The 21,844-nt window shown below is 37.0% G+C and overlaps 1 protein-coding gene across 2 annotated transcripts in view; it reads left to right on the forward strand.

Moving 5' to 3' along the window:
• The window catches only part of CARD14 (caspase recruitment domain family member 14), an 86,475-nt gene that overhangs the window by 35,987 nt on the left and 28,644 nt on the right, over nt 1-21,844 (forward strand). For both annotated transcript variants that reach the window (XM_072645234.1, XM_072645235.1), the window contains exons 3-4: nt 1,049-1,186; nt 17,439-17,764. In XM_072645234.1, coding sequence (XP_072501335.1) covers nt 1,049-1,186; nt 17,439-17,764 — 464 coding nt within the window. The remainder of the gene's footprint in view (nt 1-1,048; nt 1,187-17,438; nt 17,765-21,844) is intronic.

Raw genomic sequence — 21,844 nt, forward strand, 5'->3', positions numbered from 1 at the left:
CCCCTTAAAATCTGAAGATGCAACTCTTGGAGTTATTTGACATATATTTTCATGTTTGTTAGCATAATTTTGCAGAAAGCCCAAATGTATGCTAAATAAGATTGACTAAGTAATAGAATCTACAGTGATGGGATCCAGGCCTGATACTGAGAATCACCTGCAGATCTGAAATATTTCCATGGACTTCCTATAGTTTGAAGTAAAGATCATAAAATGGCAAAACAAAAGGGAAAATGTTGCAACCCATTTCACCTAGACTGGAGATTCATCTCTAGTAGGATAGGAAGTCAAAGAATTTGGGTCAGAGCTCTCTCATTAGTAAAAAATGGGATTTTGAGAAAAAGGTAGTACTCAGGGCAACACAGAGAAAAGAGGGTTTGATTTAGAATCAGGGATTTGAATCCCAATTCTACTGCAAATTACCTTTATGAATTTGGGAGCATCACTTAGCCTCTCTCAGGCTCAGTTTCCTCATCTGTACAATAAGGAGGGGAGGGCTAAATTATATGATTCCCTCGTCCCTTTCAGCATTTAGAACTATAATCCTAAAATCCTAGGATTACTTCTTGAGGAATTTCAATATATTGATTGGGGATTAAGAATGCCATCCTTCTGCATGGTGTGGGAAAGCAAACATGTATGTGATACAACTCACAAGCCAAGCATTTACTAAGATAGTGTAGTAAGCACAAGTATAGCCAATATGAAAGTGTAGGTAAGTATAATATAGCTATAAAACATTCCCCCAATAAACTTGAGATGCACTCTCTTGAAGATATACATGGTACCCATGGGAAGAGTCCTTTCTGTCCCTTACTTTCTGTGGTTACATCGACTTGCTGGGGAGGATAGACCAAATCCTGGCCCTCCCTTATACAGTAATAGTAAAGGGCCAGTATGGTCCCCTTTCAGGGATTCCTGGATGGCAGATTTCATTTCAAGACCTATCCCTTGCACCCCCACCAAAGACTAGATGCTCTTACCTTACTTATTCTGTAGTGAGACTAGTTCATGCTCTTGCCTGTAAAATGATCCTTCTGTTTCATAGGATACTTGCTGGATGTGCTGAAGACTCGAGGAAAAACTGGGGCCATTGCCTTTCTGGAGAGCTTGAAGTTTCATAATCCTGACATTTACACCCTGATCACTGGACAAGAGCCCTCTGTTGATTCTGGCAATTTCTGTGGTAAGATCTGGGGCTCTTCTCAGGGATCCACACTTGAGAGGAACTTCTCAGGACCAGATTAGATGCAAGTTATACTCCCTCCTCCCAAGCAGGTCAATGACAAAATACCCTTTGCAGAAGTCCTATTCTATCAGTGAACCAACCTAAGCTTCATAGATACGATATAGATGTAGAGCTGGAAGGGATCTCAGAGATCATCTGTTCTAATCTACTAAATTTACATATGAAGGAACTGAGGCCCAGAGAAGTTAAGTGACTTGTCCAAGTCACTAGGTAATAAGTTGCAGACCTGGCATTTGAACACATATTGTCTGACTCCAAATTGAATGCTGAGAGGCTGCTAGATGGCAAAGTAGGTAGCATGATGGACTTGGAGTCAAGAAGACCTGAGTTCAAATTCAGCCTCAGATCCTGTGTGACCCTGGACAAGTCAATTAACCTTGGTCTGTCTCAGTTGTCTCATCTGTAAAAGGAGGATAAAAATATTCTCTCCCTCCCTGGGTTGTGACGATCAAATGTAAAAATATTCGTTTTGTACACTTTAAGTCTCTATATAAGCGCTATTATTGTCCTCATCATTATTTCCACAGTACTCTGGTTTTGCTTTTCTTTAAACCAAGGAATTTGAACTTGCAATAAATTTTGTTTTGCCCCTTCTATTTTCAATATTCTAGCAATAAACCACCCTAAAAGAAGAGCATGGGAGAAAATATTTGTAGCAGCAAGTCCTTTGTACACTCCCTCTGTCCTTCTCACTCTACCATGCACATAGAAAGAAAGGATTTTGATTTTGATTCATTTAGCAAACGTCTCTACTCCATAGCTGCCATGAAGAAGGGAGGGAAGACATAGTCCCAACCATTTAGGAAGGGGCAATATTTAAGGGCTATGGGCTTGGTGTCCCCTCCCCCCAAACAGAAAAAGATATTACAAACCAGATTTTACAGCTTTGTTCTTTTGCTCACCCAAGTCAAGTTTAATTTAAATGTAGTTAATAGAAAAGAAGTTTTACTAATTTTTGTGTCTTGGCTGGCAAAACATTTGAGCCCTTTCAATAATCATTTAGATAATCAACTCTCAACTATCCTGAGCAAGGCCTAGCTAATTCTAGATAGTAGATAGTATGAAATTCTTTTTCTTTGACTTTGCAGATGTCATATATGTATATATATATATGTAACACATATATATATACATATATACACATATATAATGATATATTAGTAGATTTATACTTGCATTAAAATAAGTCTACATTTACTTATATGCAATATAACATAAACATAAAACATGCTTCCTTATAACAGTAATGTAATATACTTATATTACAATAAGTTTGCATTCCCTGAATATATACCAACTGATAACAGGAGACAATGACCTGGAAATGTGGTGGTCATCAGCGGGAAGATAGCCTGAGACTAACATTTTTTGTAGATAATCCATAGTATGGTTAATCTACAAATAAAAGAAGATTGACTATAATTATTTAACTAAACTTCACAGTTATGGAGGGTAGGCTGTTCCTCTTGCATTTTCTTGACCTTAATGAAATTCGACACATCTTTATTCAGCACCTATAGTATGTGATGCACTATGCTAAGCCTGGACATACAAAGATAAAAATCAATTGTCATTTCCTCAAGGAATACCCAATATTATAGTCAACATTAGATATAAGCATACATAACTCATATTTCAAGATAGAATATGACAAAGGTAAAGGAAGAGAATAGACAAACTGCTGTAAGAAACATTTGTCATGGAAAAAAATCCCACAACTCATTAAGTTTAGGGTACATGTCAGATAAAGAAACCATATTACTTTTATTACAAGCTATGGTAGGGAGAAGCACCAGTTGATGAGCAATTTCCTTTGTCAGTCAATATAAAAGCTCTTTCTACTAATATGCCTAAATATATGTGTGATGTGTGTGTACATATATATGGATATATGTGTATGCATTATATACATATATACACATATATGCATATATTATATGTAATCAAATGAAGAATAAAATCAGAGAAAAATTAGTTTGTGTTCTAAACTACAACTGGCATTGGAAGCAGAATAGAACACATGGTTTCTTTCAGGTAAAGAGCAGAGATTTTTTGTTTTAATTTGTTGTTCTCAAGAGCAAGGATCAAAGCAACTTCTCTAGTTTAGTTGTTGTTTTCCCACGGCCATTCAAATGGATTGGAATGAGAGCAAACTCAAATGCAGAGAAACGTCTGTTCAGTTTTCGCTGAAGTAAAGACTAATTTCAAGGAAGAACAGAAGAGGAAATGGGAGTCTCTCTCTTTGAACCTTCACATGCCCTACTTTGAAATGTTAATACTTCACTCAATGACATTCATCTTTGATAACTTTATAAATATAACATATAGAGTTTTTGGAACAGGAGCTAGGGGAGTAACTGGACAACTTTGAGCCAGAGAGGTTCTGGTCAGGCACCTTAGATATGGATCCACACATCATACTAAATCAGACACCTCTGTCTGGAGGATATTGATAGGATAAAGAGGGGATGACAAAAAGCACAAATGAATATAGGTATAGATATTATTGCAGACCCAAGACTAGATGTCTAAATCAGATAATTGGATATAGCTTTTGTCTTTGGTTGTTATGTGACTTAGAGTAAAGCAGGCCAATGTGTTCATTCTGGATTTGTTTGCCCTATACTCCAATGGAGTATAGTGATACAGAACAGGAGACAAAGGTATCTGATGGCTTTGTAGTGTGATGTGTGGATCCACATCTAAGGTACATGTCTTAATGGCCTTGATAATAAATGGTAATTTTATTCATGATTAGTGGGTCCTAAGGTCTAGCAAAGCTAAAGTGCATTTTTCCCATTAATGAGTTTTCATGTAGACCTGGTCTTCTGGTCTGAGATCATTGGCAGGGAGTGTCATGTGGTTTGGGCAAAATTTTTGATTATCCGTTAATGAATAGACTTAATACATTTCACTAGTGCCTCGCCATGATTCTTCTCTCATCTGTTTATTGGAGAGCTGTTGGGTGTGGGGTAACTGCAGGTCAAAGTGCCATTTGCATCAGATTCATCCTGAAAAATTCATGTGGCACTAGGCTCTGCTTTCTGTTAGCAGATTTCCCAATACATATTGGAGTGATACAAAGAACATCTGGTCATTTAAATACAGGGTTAACACAAATCATACCTTAGCTGTCTTATTCTTAAGAATTTTGTTTTGTCATCCAATTGCTCCCTGTAGACTCAGAGTGTAATGGACAATGAAAATGCTGTTGGATCTTCAAAGCCTTGAAAATTTCCTTTGAAATTAGTTCCATTCAAACGGCATCCATCACTACTGATAGATAACTAATCAAAAATAAATTCCTTTGAAAGTCTTTTAGTAACTGTAACAGTATAGTTTTCTTCCAAAGGAAAGCTTCAATTCATCCTGAATATAATCAAACAATTACAAATACATATTCAAAGGACCATTATACAAAAGTTTCCTATGGTGGGAGATTCACTACTTGAGTCACTTCTGCAGGCTTCCCAGTGTTAGTTGCCTGACATACAGGGAGAGTTGAAGAGATAATGTTAAATTTCTAAAGGAAATTTGAAGCAACTAATATCTTCTAACTGTTTCAATCACAAATATTCCCCCTTTGCTCTTGGTGCACCTAAGTAAAGTCCGGTTCTCTTCATATGGATCAAAGGGGTCCTTGAATGAGTCCATGTCCTTAGGGTCCTCTGAGGTGGGTTTGTGGACCAAGATTCACCTGTTGTTTTCCTTTAATAGACTTCATACCTGTCATCAGCATTCCTGAGGTTACTAAAATGTTGGCACAAACAATAATTAGAAAATTGGGACAGCTAGGTGGTACGGAGAATAGAGTGCCAGGTCTGGAATTCAAACCTGGCCAAGGATACTTACTATCTGTGTGATCCTGGGCAAGTCACTTAACCTCTCTTTGCCTCAGTTTCCTCACCTGTAAAATGAGGATAATAAAATCACCTACCCTTCAGAGTTTTTGTGAGAATAAAATGAATTAATAATAAACAAATAAGAGTAATAAAGTACCCAGCACAATACCTGACACATAGTAAATGCTATGTAAATCTTAGGGTTTTTTTAAAAATGTCTAATTCCTTTAAGAAAGTTTTTCTACTCCTACATTCTCATTATTGTGGACTAAGAAATACATAATTAAAGAGAAATTTATCATAAAGTATATGGGATGTTTCCTATAAAAAAGGAATATACTGAAAGAGCAAGAACATTTTTATAATTAAATTAATCTGAATCTTAATCTTAAAATCATAATCTTAAGCCTGAATCTACAAGTTATAGACTAACTTTTTTTATCTATGTAGAAATAAGCTTTCCTTAGGTCTGTTTGATCTAGGTTGAAGGTCAGAAATCTTTTTGTAATAGCCAATTGATGAGTCATAATTCCACACTATGCAAGGGGTTTAATAACCAGACCCACAGGCTAACAGATGGGAAATATTTCTATTCAAAGGCAAACAAAACCATGGGAAATTTGTCAGAGAACCTTACCACTTTTTTGTGATAGTATTACCCCAAGCTTTCCAACAAGCTAAACTCATCTGGTATTGAGTTAGCATGTGGACATGGAAGGCAGCATTTCCTATAGACTACAATTGGTGTCTTTCTTTGCTTGATGGATTGTTGATGCATCAGCATAAATGCTTGTACCAATATCAGAGTGAAATCATAATAATTATGAATTATTATAACATGTAATTATAATGTTATCAATAGTTCCAAAATATTCCACCTCACACATTAAGTTCTACTGTTAACAATTTAGAACTAAGTTGTTACTTGTTGTTGTTGTGGTTGCTGTGTTCATCCTTTGTTGCTGAAGAAGACCATGCCATCAGAGAAAGGATGACATGACTTGCACTTGACTTTGTTTTGAGTGAGAGAGAGCTGTGTAAGGTCACCAACTTCACTTTCTCCTCTGGAGTCATCTGGATCCAGTGACCAGATATTCATCAGGATGACTTGAGATGACCCAGGATGCAATGGGAAACCTTGGCCCCTTTAGACCAAGGCCTATTTGGTACTCACTTAGGGTGAGGTAATGCCTATTCAGTGAATAGGCCTGTTTAAGAAGTAGTCAGGGGATGTCCCCATTAATGAGGCAAAGAAAAATTACTAAATCAGGCTGGGAGGAAAACAGCAACACTATGTTAATGTTAATAGTACAAGATGTTGGGCTTTTTTTTTCAGCTGAAGGAAAAACGTAATAATGTTACATTAAATACTTCCATGTTTTGTACCAACTAAGTCCTTGTAAGATGGTTCAAAATACTAACTTCTTTTTTTCCAGTCTATTAATTCCACCTTGCATACATATATTAACAGATCATTCCACTTATAACATGCTTCAAAGCAAAGGTCAATGAGCAACATTAACAAACACAAAGATGAAATAATGACATTGTAAGATTTTACAAAAATGATGATAGGGCTCACCAAAAACCAGAAAAAAGCTTGTTTATTATTCTTTTTTAAAATTTAATACTTGCTATAAATTTTACAAATGCCAACAAATATGACCACTTCAATATACAAAGAACAGCAAAGAGTATTGTATATAAATGATACTATAAATTTTTATTGTGTACATCTTTTTGAAAAGAAGGGCATATCTAATTTAATATGGCATTTTCAGCACTATGCTTCTTGTCTACAGCCCCTTCTGAATTTTCTTCTCTCTTCTTTTTTTATGATTCTTTGATTTTTTTCTTTCATTTCTTCATTTTTTTCATATCAAAATCTATTTCCCAACCACCCCTCACTGGTGTCTAACTCTTCCTCAACCCTCCAAAGCCATCCTAATAACAAACAAAGAGAGTTAAGGAAAACAAATACACACATTGGCCATTCAAAAAATGCCTCATTCTGAACTTTCAATCACCTTTTTGCCAAGAGGTAAAGAACACGAATCATCTGGCTTAGTGATTGATCATCACCTTAAAGTTAAGTCTTTCACAGTTGCTTTCCATCACAGTGTTGTAGTCATCTCCCATATTATTTTCATAGTTCTGTTTATCTCACCCTGCATTTACTCGATAGAAGTTTTTCCAAGCTTTCTCTAAATCATTTGTTACAGCATGATAGTATTTCATCGCATTCATCTGCCATAATTTGTTTAACCATTCCCCAAAAGGTAGACTCTCTCTTTGTTTCCAGTTCTTTGCCACCACTCAGAACTTCCTAAGTCCAAGTCCAATGCTCTAGCTGCCTAGACAATTTGAATGAATTTAGGAACAAATTAATTTTTAATAACTGCTATAAATCACTATCTTTCCATTTGGTGGGAAGGGAGAAAAGTCCTTAAATATCTTTCATATAGAGGGAAATTGTCCAATCAGAGATCCACGTATCTATGTTGTGGTTTTAAAAAAAAGAAGACCCACTGTTCTAAGTTTGGGTTACAAGTTAGAATTAAAAACAACAGTAACAACTACTGTTTATTAATGTTATAAACCATGGCAAGGCAAGGAGAGGTCAGTTCACCCTAGGAAAATTCTCAATGGACAAAAAAGTAGATTCTGACTACAAGATACCTCCCCACTCAAAAATATAAAATAAAATGAAAAAAGCAAAGGCAAGTTGCCAGGTAATAAACCTACTAAGTATAAGCTAATGTTTCATTCAAAGAGAGATAGAATCAAATATACAGTCCTTAGATATGTTTTTATGACATCTTGAAACCTTGCTCATTGTAATGATAAGAAGGATGCTGCTGTAAATGAAGGTTTAAAAACATTTTAAAAGAATTTAAAAATTAGGAAGGGAGGAAAAAGCAGACTAAGAGTAGGCAGTATTGCTAAATTTTTACTGAAATGGAAGCTAAGTCAAAAATGAAGCTACTTGGGTCCGAAGAGGTCATTCTCTCTTTACCCCAACTGTTAGATACAAAAGTTTTAGAATATAAAACCAATTTTTTAATGACCATTTTTAAAGGATCATGAATTTCCATAAGAACATAAGGTCATTCATGATTTTAATTTGCTTTTCAGTTTAAGATGCTTGAAGCTTTCTTTCTTAAGGTTTTCTTAAAGACTTTTCTTTAAAGATATGTGAGAAGATCACAGAAGGTAAAATGAATAATTTTGATTACATTAAATAAAAAAATTTGCATAAACAAAAGTTAAGTTAAAAAATAAGATTTCTGACTTCCCAAGGTCTTTATTGTTTTATAAAGACTGGATACTAAAGCCAAAATAACTCTAGAAATACTATGTTGTATACATGAAAATATTAGAAAATTATTTTCCAAAGTGGATGAATGTCTGCTTTTTTTTTTTTTATAACTTTCAATTTATTTATTTTTAGTTTTCAACATTCACTTCCATAAGCTTTAGATTTTCTCCCCCTCCCTCCCCAAAATGGCATGCAGGCTGATATGGGCTCTACATATACATTCCTGTTAAACACATTTTCACATTGGTCATGTTGCATAGAAGAATTAAAACGAATGGGAGAAACCATGAGAAAGGAAAAATAAAACAAAGAAAATAGTCTGCTTTGCTTTGCATTCTGACTCCATAGTTCTTTCTCTGGATGTGGATGGCATTTTCCATCAGGAGTCCTTTGGAATTGTTTTAGGTCCTTGCATTGCTGAGAAGTCTATCAAAGTCAGTCATCAAACACTATGGCTGTTTGTGTGACCAATATTCTCCTCCTGGTTCTGCTCACTTCACTCAGCATCAGTTCAAATAAGTCTTTCCAGGTTTTTCTGAAGTTCACCTGTTTATCATTTCTTATAGCACAATAGTATCTCATTACATTCATATACCAAAAGTTTGTTCAGCCATTCCCCGTTTGATGGGCATCACTACAATTTCCAGTTCTTGGCCATCACAAAAAGAGCTGCTAGAAATATTATTGTACTTTCCTTTTCCCATTTTTATGATCTCTTTGGGATATAGTCCTAGAAGCAATATTGCTTCTAGGGTATGCTCATTTTTGTAGCCCTTTGGGCATAGTTCCAAGCTGCTCTTCAGAATGCAGTGAATCAGCTAACAGCTCCACCAGCAATGAATTAGTGTTCCAACTTTCCCACATCTTGTCCAGCATTTATCATTTTCCTGTTCTGTCACATTAGCCAATCTGATAGGTGTGATGTGGTACCTCAGAGTTGTTTTGATTTGGATCTCTCTAATCAACAGTGATTTAGATAATTTTTTTATATGAACATAGAGAGCTTTCATATCTTCCTCTAAAAAGTGCTTGTTCATATCTTTTGATCATTTATCAACTGGGGAATAATTTGTATTCTTGTAAATTTGACTCAGTTCTCTATATATTTTGGAAATGAGGCCTTTTTCACAGACATTAGTTGTAAAAATTCTTTCCCAGTTTTCTGCTTCCCTCCTAATCTTAGTTGCATTATCTTTGTGCAAAAACTTTTCAGTTTAATGTAATCAAAATTATTTATTTTGCATTTCATAATGTACTCTGTGTCTTGTTTGATCATAAATTCCTCCATTCTCCATAAATCTGGTAGATAAACTATTTGTTACTTCCCTAATTTATATATAGTATCAGCCTTTATACCTAAATTTGTACCCATTTGGACTTTATTTTGGTATACGGTGTCAGACATTGGTCTATGCCTAGTTTCTGTCAAAGTATTTTCCAGTTTACCCAGCAGTTGTTGTAAAATAATAAGTTCTTATCCCAGAAGTTGAGGTCTTTGGGTTTATCAAACAGTAGATTGCTATAATCGTTGACTACTGTGTGTTGTGTACCTAACATATTCCACTCATCTACCCCTCTATTTCTTAGCCGATACCAAATAGTTTTGATGATTGCTGCTTTATAAAACAATTTAAGATCTGATATGGCTAGGTCACCTTCCCTAGCATTTCTTTTCATAAATTCCCTTGATATTCTGGACCCTTTTGTTCTTCCACATGAATTTTGATATTATTTTTTTCTAGCTCTAGAAGATAATTTTTTTGGTAGTTTGATTGGTATGGCACTGAATAAATAAATTAATTTATGCAGAATTGTCATTTTTATTATATTAGCTTGGCCTACCCACAAGCATGGATGGTTTTTTAAAAATTATTTATTTATATCAATTTACTATTAAGAAATTAATTGATATGATTATAATTAATTAGTATAATAATTTATTATTAATTTATTTGTTTTCAGTTTTCAACAATCACTTTTATAAGTCCTAAATTTTTTTTCCCTCCCCAAGATGGCATGCCAACTGATGTTTTTCAAATTATTTAGATCTGACTTTATTTGTGTGAAAAGTGTTTTATAATTGTGTTCATATAGTTCCTGGGTTTGTTTTGGCAGGTAGACTCCCAAATATTTTATAATATCTATAGTAACTTTAAATGGAAATTCTCTTTCTATCTCTTGCTGCTGAGCTTTGTTAATAATATATAGAAATGATGATTTATGTGGGGAATATTTGCTTTTTTCTGCTTTATAGCACTAAAAATTATGAGATTCAGCATAAAATGCTCAGAAGTTTTATTAATTTGGGGGTATTGGAGAATATTGACTTAAAACAGCATTCCCAATACAGTCATGGCTGCAAAAAATAGAATTTTGCATACCTGAAAACAGAAGAAAGTTTCAATCTGGAAAATGTAACATGTATGATTAGATGTATAGTAGAGTAGAAAGATGACTTAAGAAGCTTCTAATAATAAATATTTGGGAGCAGTAAAACTGTAAAAAAAGTAATCAATGAGATACCCTTTTATTTCTAAGGATCAGCCCCTACTAGTTTGGCTGAAAATATTCAAATTTCTTAATTCCTAATTAACAATAACAATAATAATCTGTAATAAACCCAGAGAAACTTTATTTAATTTTTGTTCTCATTTTAATTTTCAAATTTGTATTCCAAAGCTCATGCCTATTGGCTTTTTTTCCTCTTATGGAGTTTTGAATTTGTCCTCATGTCTTTTTCAATTCAATAAATCTCAGGAATGAGTGAGAGGTTTTCTCCTTGTTTATTTCCCATTATTTTTTCTTTTTACTTTGACTAGTCATATCATAATGAAAAGAGTACATTAAATTTCTCAAAACTGGACTCAAATATCAGGCAGTTTGGAATCATAACAGCTTCCTACTGAAAAGTTATTTTTTGTTATAAAACTGGCTCAAACTAAATTTAATGTAATTGTCCTCTTGACTGACCCAATCTTGCCATGCAGAAACAGGCATTTATGCAATACGTTAAGGTTTGCAAAGCGCTTTACAAATGTTATTTCATTGTATCCTTCCAACAACTCTTTGAGCTAGGAGGTTTTATTATCCTCATTTTACTGATAAGGAAACAGAGGCAGAAAGAAGTTCAATGGTTTGCCCAGAATCACATTGTTGGCAAATGTCTGAGGCAGGATTTGAAATCAGGTCTTCCTGACCCCAGGCCAACCATTCTATCCATTACTTCTGCTTTTGAGATAAATGCAAGAAAAATGACAAATGTTGTTGACATTTATCCATTTTCATATTTAAAAACCAACGAGACCGAAGAAAAAATATAGGTGACAGTGGAAGGCTTAGTGTGCCGTTCAAAGAGAGATTCTCATTTTTCTTTTGTTTTAATTTAGTACTGAGGGTTGCAAGCATTTGTTTCCTTTCATAAAGTGTTGAGATCAAACATTCCTCCTTCAGGGAAATTGCCTAGTGGGAAGTTGCCCCTATCATGGCACTTGTCCATAAAACCTTCAAATCTTGAGAGATTAACAAATCACAGAGACAATTAGAGGAAACTATAACTTACTTAAACTAAGACTGGTCCCCCTCACAAATCTGTGGGAAAACAGGGAAAAGCTTGTTCAGATATCTTCTTTCATTTACAGCTCAGCCCATGGCAATAGCTGCCAAGGTGGCCCTCTGCCTTCAGGAGGTGGAAGTTAGAATTCTCCAGCTCTTAACTCACCACCCACACTGGGGAAGAAAGGTTTAGCTTCTCCCCCTACTAAAGGCTCTGGGAAGGTGGGAGTCAGAGTTCTGATAGATGATTCACTTCAGGAGAGGAGACTAAAGGACCGCAGAGGAGTATGCTGATCTACAGGACTTCTACCTTCGGAGTCATTAATACAAGACTGTGATGCTTTCACAGCAGGCCGTCTGGTGGCTGATGTTTGCCTCCAGGGTTGAGTCTTGTGGAAGCTTCAAGCCTTCAAGCACATCTCCTTAAAGAGACAAACACACTTGGCCTGGAATAGGCAGATAATATAGGCCGTGCCATGCACAACAATAATCTACAATAATAACAATAATTTCTAAATGTGGCACATTGTTTTGAGTGCAGGTGATTTAAAAAAAAAGATTCTTCCTTCCACATTCACTTCGAGGAACCTGCCCAGACAGGAGACAAAAACAGGGCTCCAGTACGGATTCAGCTGGCGCAAAGCAGAACAGGGTTCTGACTCTGGGACCCAGCCAATCCAAAACAGAAACAACCCCAAACAGAATCAGGAATAAAGGGGTCTTACTCACGGGTTTAAAAAAAATAAGCAAAGAAACAAATGGGGGATCGAGATGCCTCAGACAAGTGCTAAGCTCATGACATCTCACAGCCTGTATTTTAGAATCTCCCAGATAACGAGTTATATCCATCATGGAAAAACCCCCAGCTCTCAAAGTATAGACAATACAAAGAAGCTTTATTGTTACTGCGCAACGGTAGGAGCAGGCATCTGCTGACTGACAATTTGCTTTGACAATATCCTCTGTTGGCCAAGTGGGCTCTGATTACAAGCCATTTTCTACTTGTGTTTATAAGTGCAAAATAAAAAAGAAAAATGGCGGACAGTCAGACAGGATTATAAACTTCTTCCAGCTGGACTTGGAAGCAGAACAAAGCAGTTTGTATCTTTCAAGGAGAAGACAGAAGCTTGATAATTTATAATTGGCCTGGGAATGTGGAGAAAAGCAACTTTGTTGCTCTCTGTGGGGGGTCTTGAGAGTGGACTGGGGTTGAGATAGATCCAGATATGAGGAATTGTGTGTGTCTATTCACTCTATCCTGAAATGGAGGCTAGTTTCAAGATTGAGCCATTCCAAGAAATAATAAAGATATAGAGGATCCCTTTATCTGAGCCCGCGGGTCTGGGATGGCAATGAAATGGGTCAATTATGCTGATCACAATCTATTTAAACTTGTTCATCTCCAGTGACTTTGTCTGTTTTCTTACAAGTTCACTCCAGAAAGTATATCTAACATGGTGGGGACATACCTCAAGTTCTCTTAACATGACTAGGATATCAACACTGCACTAGGATATTAACAAAAGCTGCAGGTTTTTTATCTGTTATCTCTTACTCTCTTTGCATTAAATTTTTTTAATTGTATTTTCTTTCTTTCATCTTTTATGCTGTTTCTCCTGAATAATTCCTTGTAAGAAAGATTAGAGAGGAGCTGGCAGTCTCCATCACATCCCTATCTTCAGATTGCTGCATTAGAGACTTCAGAGAATTTTCCCCTTACATGAGATCAGGGGCTCTCTCTCTCTCTCTCTCTCTCTCTCTCTCTCTCTCTCTCTCTCTCTCTCTCTCTCTCTCTCTCTCTCTCTCTCTCTTTCTCTCTCTGTTCAGCTAAGATATCTCACTCCCAATGAGAGAATTGCTTCATTCTGTATGTTTTGGTGGAATAGAGAAATGTAGTAATTACATTCAGGCAACAATTTATTTGGCAATGCATGCAGCTGCAAAACAAACCAGGTCCAAGGCTCTTGGTAGCCAAAGACCCAGAAGCTTGGTTTCTCACAGTTAACGTACAATTTGGAGGGAAAAACAGGAAACACAGAATTTTACGGATTGGGACATCTGGTTTCTCATTAATGGAAGGGCGGTTGAGAGACACCAAAGTGAGAGGGAGAGGGGTATTTTTTTTAAATATATAATTTATTTGTTTTTCAGTTCTTAACATTTACTTCCACAAGAATTTGAATTCAAAATTTTCTCCCCATCTCTCCCCACCCCCACCCCAGGACCGCATGCACCCCATCCACCCCTTCCTCCAGTCTATCCTCCCTTCTATTACCCTTCTATACCCTACCTGTTACCTTCTTCCATCCCCCTTCCCCTCTATTTTTCTGTAGGGCAAAAAAAGATTTCTATATTCCATTGCCTGTAGAGCTTAATTTCCAGTTACATGCTAAAGCAATTTTTAAATTTTCTTAAAGCTTTGAGTTCCATATTCTCTCCCTCCCTACTCACCCTCGTTGAAAAAACAAGCAATTCAATATAGGTCATACATGTGTAACAATGCAAAGCACTTCCATAATAGTTATGTTGTAAAAGACTAACCACATTTCCCTTCGTCCTTCATTTATTCCCTTCATTTATTCTGTTCTCTCCTGTGACCTGTCTCCCACAATAGTGTTTGCTTCTGATTATCCCTTTCCCCAATTTGCTGTCCTTTCTATTATCTTCCCTCTCCTTTCCCCTTCCCCCTTACTTTCCTGCAGGGTAAAATACATTTCCACATCCGATTGAGTGTATGTTATTCCCTCCTTAAGCCAAATCCAATGAGAGTAAGGTTCAATTATTTCCTTTCATCTCCCCCACCCCCCATCCCCTCCATTGCAAAAACTCTTCCCTCTTTTATGTGAGATGATTTACCATGTTCTACCTGTCCCTTTCTCTTACTCCTAGTACATTCCATTTAACAGTAAATTTTATTTTTTTAGGTATTCTCCCTTCATATTCACCTCACCCTGTGCCCTCTGTCTATGTGTGTGTATGTATATATATATATATATATATATATATATATATATATGTGTGTGTGTGTGTGTGTGTGTGTAGATGTGTGTATATATATACATATATATATATGCATACACCCATGTATATACACATACCTACCCATACACACACACACACACACACACACACACACACACACACACATATTTATTCCCTTTAACTACCCTAATACTGAAAAATGTCTCATGAGTTACAAATAACATCTTTCCATTGTAGGAATGTAAACAGTCCAACTTTAATGAGTTCCTTAAGGCTTCGCTTTCCTGTTTACCTTTTCATATTTCTCTTATTCTTGTACTTGAAAGTCAAATTTTCTATTCAGCTCTGGTCTTTTCATCAAGAATGCTTGAAAGTTCTCTATTTCATTAAAATTCCATTTTTTCCCCTGAAGTAATATACTCAGTTTCTTGGGAAGGTGATTCTTGGTTTTAATCCTATCTCTGACCTCTGGAATATCATATTTCAAGTCCTTCGATCCCTTAGTGTAGAAGTTGCTAAATCCTGTACTATCCTGATTATATTTCCACAATACTTGAATTGTTTCTTTCTGGCTGCTTGTAATATTTTCTCCTTGACCCGGGAACTCTGAAATTTAGCTGCAATATTCCTAGGAGTTTTCCTTTTGGGATTTCTTTCAGGAGGTAATAGGTGAATTCTTTCCATTTCTATTTTACTCTCTGGGTCTAGAATATCAGGGCAGTTCTCCTTGATAATTTCTTGGAAGGTGATGTCTAGGCACTTTTTTGATCATGGTTTTCAAGTAGATCAATAGTTTTTAAATTATCTCTCCTGGATCTATTTTCCAGGTCAATTGTTTTTCCAATGAGATATTTCACATTATTTTCTATTTTTTCACTCTTTTAGTTTTGTTTTGTAATTTCTTGGTTTCTCATAATGTCATTAGCTTCCATCTGCTCCATTCTAATTTTTAAAGAATTATTTTCTTCAGTGAGCTTTTGAACCTCCTTTTCCATGTGGTCAATTCTGCTTTTTAAAATAGTCTTCTCCTCATTGGCTTTTTGGACCTCTTTTGACATTTGGGTTAGTCTATTTTTAAAGGTGTTGTTTTCTTTACCATTTTTGGGTCTCCTTTAGCAAGCTGTTGACTTACTTTTCATGATTTTCTTTCATTGCCCCCATTTCTCTTCCCAATTTTTCTTCCACCTCTCTTACTTGATTTTCAAAATCCTTTTTGAACTCTTCCATGGCCTGAGACCATTGCATATGTTTTTTGGAGGTTTTGGATGTAGAAGCCTTGACTTTGATGTCTTCTTCTGATGGGATGCTTTGTTCTTCCTCATCTGAGGAGATGGAAGAAAATATCTGTTCATCAAGAAAGTAACCTTCTATAGTCTTATTTTTCCCCTTTTTTGGGAATTTTCTCAGCCAGTTACTTGACTTTTGAGTCCTTTGTGAAGTGGAGGGTATACTCTAGGGACCTGTAAGTTCTCAGTTCCTCTGAGGTGCCACAATCAAGGTAGAGGTATTTACTTCTCTCCTGGCCTGTGCTCTGTTCTATGAGCAACCATAAACATTCTTATCTGCCCAGGATCTGTGAATAGGATTCCCTCTCCACAGTCACCATCAGCTCCACTACACTAGTGCTCCTCCTCATCCCAGGACTGCCCCTCAGGGCTGAGAACCAGATCAGTAGCTCAATTCCCCTACAGTCTTTAGGCCAGGGCTCCAAAAGTAGAAGCTACTGCTCCAGTGGCTGCAGTCACCCTAGGACCAGGGCTGGAGCCAGAGGTGAAAGAGTTTTCTTACTGACCTTTGAAGCAGTCTTTGCATTTGTGGGTTGAGAAATCTGGGAACCACAGCTGCTACCCATGATTCCCTCCCCGAAGCCTGCTCCAGTCCTGTTTGTACTCCACTCTGAGCCTGGTGTAATAGACCTTTCCTATCAGCCTTCCAGGCTATCTTGGGCTGGAAATCTCTTTCACTCTGTAGTTTTGTGGCTTCTGCTGCTCTAGAATTTGTTTTACAGGTATTTTATGGGCTATGGGGGTAGAGCTACAACAGGTTAGTCCTTCTACTCTGCCATCTTGACTCTGCCCCTGGAGAGGGGTATTCTTGTAATATTCTATAAGTCAGGTGACTCTTGTGAAACCTCCTAAATCAGGTGACTTACATGGATTTGAAACTTAACTTCACAAAATGGTGAATAAAAACAAAATGGAATCACTAATGCTAATTTTTAATGCAGCAGGTATATATTCTTATATATATATTTTCTGTGTTTTCTGTTTTGCTATCAACTCAGATAAATGGGTTTCTTTGCTATTTGCATTCATTTCATTCCTGCTATCTGGTACAGTCAGTTGGGCCGAAGCCCTGGGTTTATGTGTAGGGGAGTAGCCAGTGATAAAGTTGAAGGAGGAAGTAGGTAGGGACCAGATCATAGAGGGAATTACATGGGAATCCCAAAGTTCCATAGGAAGGCCTTCTACCCACTCAATGACTCTTCCCTTAGGCCTTATTGATACTTCCAAGCTGACTGAGTGCCTTGCTGGTGCCATCACCAGCCTCCAGCAGGAGTTGTCACAAGAGAAGCTGAGGAGTCAGGCACTGCAACAGCATTGTCATAAGTTAAAGGACCAACTGAATAAACTGGAGGCCCAGAATAAGAGCCTAAGGGACATGGAAGCTGAGCACAACCGCATGAAGAGGGAAGTCAGTACCCAGTTCCACCAGGTGCTGAAGCTGAAGGATGAAATGTACAACTTGTCTATGAGGTACACCAATGCTCTGCAGGACAAGGACTTGGCCATCACCCGCTGCCAGAGTCTTCAGGAAGAGGTGAGGATGACAGAGTTCACACCAGCTCTTAGCTTGCGGTTTGTTGAGTTTTTGTTTTTGTTTTTTTATAAAATGTTTTTGTTTTCTCTTCTGGGACCTCTAAGGATATGCTCACAACCCTATCTTCCTGGACTTACTCACTAAGGTCATCAGATCTCTTTGCCCTAGTGGTAAAACCATTATCATATATCAGAAAGTTAAATACTTAGACACAGGTATCATCAGCTCTCAATTCTATGGGCATATGTGGGGGGAGGGGGCGGGGAGGAGGAGTATGGATAATACAACAGAATGGAAAAAAAAGATAGGCTTGATAATGAGCTTAAGATATATTCACTCGTACATTCACCTACATAGTCAATCTGCTCAAGACTTTTCTTCCCAAGTCTATTTTGAATATCTGAGTGTGGGACTTTTGCTTAAGGATATAGAGTAAGGAAGACCTAGTTTCCGGTTTCAAGAACCTTATGCCATATGACAATTCCAAAGGACTCATAATGAAAAAATGCTATCCCCCTTCAGAAAGAGAACTGATGATGATTCTAAGAGAAAATTATAGCATTTTAAAAACTTTCTTTATTTTTCTTGTTTTCCCCCCCAACATGGCAAATATGGAAGTATTTTTTCATTACTTCATATGTGAAATGGGTATCATATTTCTTGACTTCTCAATGAGTGGAAAGGGAGAATTTGGAACTGAAAATCAAGATAAACAAAAACTTTAACAAAGGTAGATTAGACAAATAATACAATAATAATTTTGGTAGCTTTAGGAGAAGGTGAAATCTAGTTAGAGAAGGGATTGAATTAATAAAGACCAACTATGAGCAGTAAAAGAAAATTTAATTAAATTCAACAAATATTTATTAATCCTATTGTGTGAAAGGAGGCTTGAGTTATGGTGAACTGGACATACTTTGTCTTGATGTAGAGCTGCTTGAATTCCTCCTATTTACTGGATATCAGAAAGGTTACCTTTCATGTTCCCATTTTGCAAGAACAGAAGCCTTCAAGTGAGGTATGACCTAAGAATCTGTACCCTAAAGGGATTCTTCCCCGTGTACCCCTACACACACTATCTCTTTCCTTATTTCCTACTGCACAAATTAATCACCTACCTCTATGACTCCTGGTTTCTGCTGCAGTCAACACAAAAGTCCACTTACTGCTAAATGATCCCACCAAGACTTTTATAGCTGTGATCCACATTCTTACAAACCCTATTATGGAATCCCTGATACTCAGAAATTTCATTTCCTGGAAGTTTGACATGGCAGGAATCTGAGAAGTTTCCCCACCCTCATCTTAAAAGAATGCTAGTACACCAGGCTGACCTCTACAAATTAGGTGGTGTAAATTTCCATTAAATTATCCTTGATTCCTACCTACCCAAAGTACTGAAAGTACAGGTTAATCTACAGACTAATGGATAAATGCACAGGTGGATAATCAGGGCACCCAAGAAAATAAATGAATTAATTAGGATTACATAAGATCTGAAATTATGGTTTAAAATCCTTCAGTTTCCAGTTATGATATAGATCCCCTAGTCTAGGATTTTTACTGGAAGGACAGACTTGTTACTGTAAGAGAAGAGTACAAGGTGGAGTCTCTTGGCTTGGTCCCAAGAGCAAACTCATGGACTCTGCCCTTAAATATACAACCACCTGCCTCATGGCTCACTGGAACAATTTTCCTTTCTCTCTCATTCGCACAACATCCATTGTGAATGGGAAAAAGTGTTTTGTTCAGTTTCAGTTCAGAACTTTTCTTGGGACCCTCTCCAACTTGAAGAAAGAGAGTAGCATATTCTTTTTTTTTAATTATTTTATTTGTTTTCAATTTTCTACACTCATTTCCACATATCTTAGATTTTTTCCCCCTACCTCCCATTCCTTCCTCCCTCCCTGAGATGGGGTGCAATCTTATATAGGTTCTACATATACATTCTTATTAAATACATTTTCACCTTAGTCACATTGCATAGAAGAATTAAAATGAATGGGAGAAATCATAAAACAAACCAAAACATAATACAAAAGAAAACGATCTGCTACAGTCTGTGGTCAAATTCCATAGTTTTTTCTCTGGATGTGAAACGTATTTTGCCTTGAGACCATTGGGAATTTTTTAAGTCCTTGCATTGCAATGAAGTTCTAAGACTACCAGAAAAAATCCTTGCACACTGTGGTTGTTGCTGTGTACAAAGTTCTCCTGATTCTGCTCCTTTAGCTCAGCATCAGATCATATAAGTCCTTCCAGGTTTCTCTGAAGTCTTCCTGTTCATCATTTCTTATAGCACAATAGTATTCCATTACATTCATATACCACAATTTATTCAGCCATTGCCCAAGTGATGGACATCCCCTTGATTTCCAATTTTTGGCCACCAGAAAGAGAGCTGCTATAAATACTTTTGTACATGTGAGACCCTTTCCCATTTTTATGATCTGTTGGGGAAACAGTCCTAGAAGCGATATTGCTGGGTCAAAGGGTATGCACATTTTTGTAGCCCTTTGAACATAGTTTCAAATTCCTTTCCAGAATGGTTGGATCAGCTCACTGCTCCACCAACAATGAATTAGTGTTCCAACTCTCCCACATCTTCTCCAACATTTATTATCTTCCTGTTTTGTCATGTTAGTCAATCTGATAGGTGTGATGTGGTACCTCAGAGTTGTTTTGATTCGCATCTCCCTAATCAACAGTGGTTTAGAGCATTTTTTCATATGACTATAGATATCTTTAATTTCTTCCTCTGAAAACTTACTGCTCATATCCTTTAAACATTCATCAACTGGGGAACGACTTGTATTTTTGTACATTTTACTCAGTTCTCTATATATTTTAGAAATGAGGCCTTTATCACAGACCCTAGTTAAGAGTAGCATATTCTTAATGAGATAGTTTTCAATAGGATTTTCCTGAAGTCTTCATATGAACAGATGCAGTACTGTGATTAGAAGAGCCACAGATCTCTCTCTCTCTCTCTCTCTTTCTCTCTCTCTCTCTCTCTCTCTCTCTCTCTCTCTCTCTCTCTCTCTCTCTCTCTCTCTCCAGAGAACAGATTGGTATAAGAATTTTCCAAAAAGGAAACAATCTCGACTAAAGCAGATTTGTACCTACTCTGCAATTTTTAGTCCTAGAGATTTGTCTGGGGCCACTGAGAAGTTGTCATCTCCGTAAGGCCACACAGCTAGTATTTGTCAGAAGGAGGACAAATTCAAGTATTCTTGACTCAGAGGCCATCCTGCCTCTAAAGCTATAAGCATCCACATATAACTTATATGTGACTGGTACTTATTTCTAATACGTGTGAATACATTAGGCAATGTATTATCAGTTCAAATCTAGCCTCAGACACTTACTATCTGTGTGACTCTGAATGAGTCACTTCTATATGCCTTAATCCACTGGAGAAGGACATGGCAAGCCACTCCAATATCTCTGCCAAGAAAACTCCACGGACAGCATGGTCCACAAAGAGTCAGATACAATTGAATAACTGAACAACAATGAATTGTCAGAGGTGGCTCTCAAGTTAATATATTATTCTGATTTGCTTTCAAATAATTTCTTGACATTTTCACGATTCCATAATTGTCAGGCCTAGAGGCCTAAGGGCTACCCGAGTCTTACCTTACCTATCGCAGGTCTTCGGCTGGCCAAACCGGATAAACGTATGAGAGAAGAGACTTTCCAGAGTCGAACAAGGGTTAGGCTTTATTCAGGGTCTTGGTTACATGTTCAGGGGGAACTCTTCCTGAGGAGAGAGAAATCTCCCAAGGAGGCAAAGATCTTACAGTAAGAGATTGGAAATGGAAGTGGAAGTGGAAGAGAGAGGAGAGGGAAGAGAGAAGAGAGGAGAGAAGGAAGAGGGGCCTTCTGTCCTCTAAGGGCCCCTCAGCGCTAAGAGCGCCTTCAGCCTTTCCTGACCCTACTTAAGCTCTCCTACTGCATGGTTTGCACCTGAATACCATGCCTGTTAGACAACAATAGGTGTGCTCAGACCCCGGGCCAATCTCGAGGGAGGGGATGCTCTCTCCCAGCACGTTTCCCACGGGAAGAGGCGGAAATGCA

Source organism: Notamacropus eugenii, chromosome 2 (genome assembly GCF_028372415.1).
Source record: "Notamacropus eugenii isolate mMacEug1 chromosome 2, mMacEug1.pri_v2, whole genome shotgun sequence".
NCBI lineage: Eukaryota > Metazoa > Chordata > Mammalia > Diprotodontia > Macropodidae > Notamacropus > Notamacropus eugenii.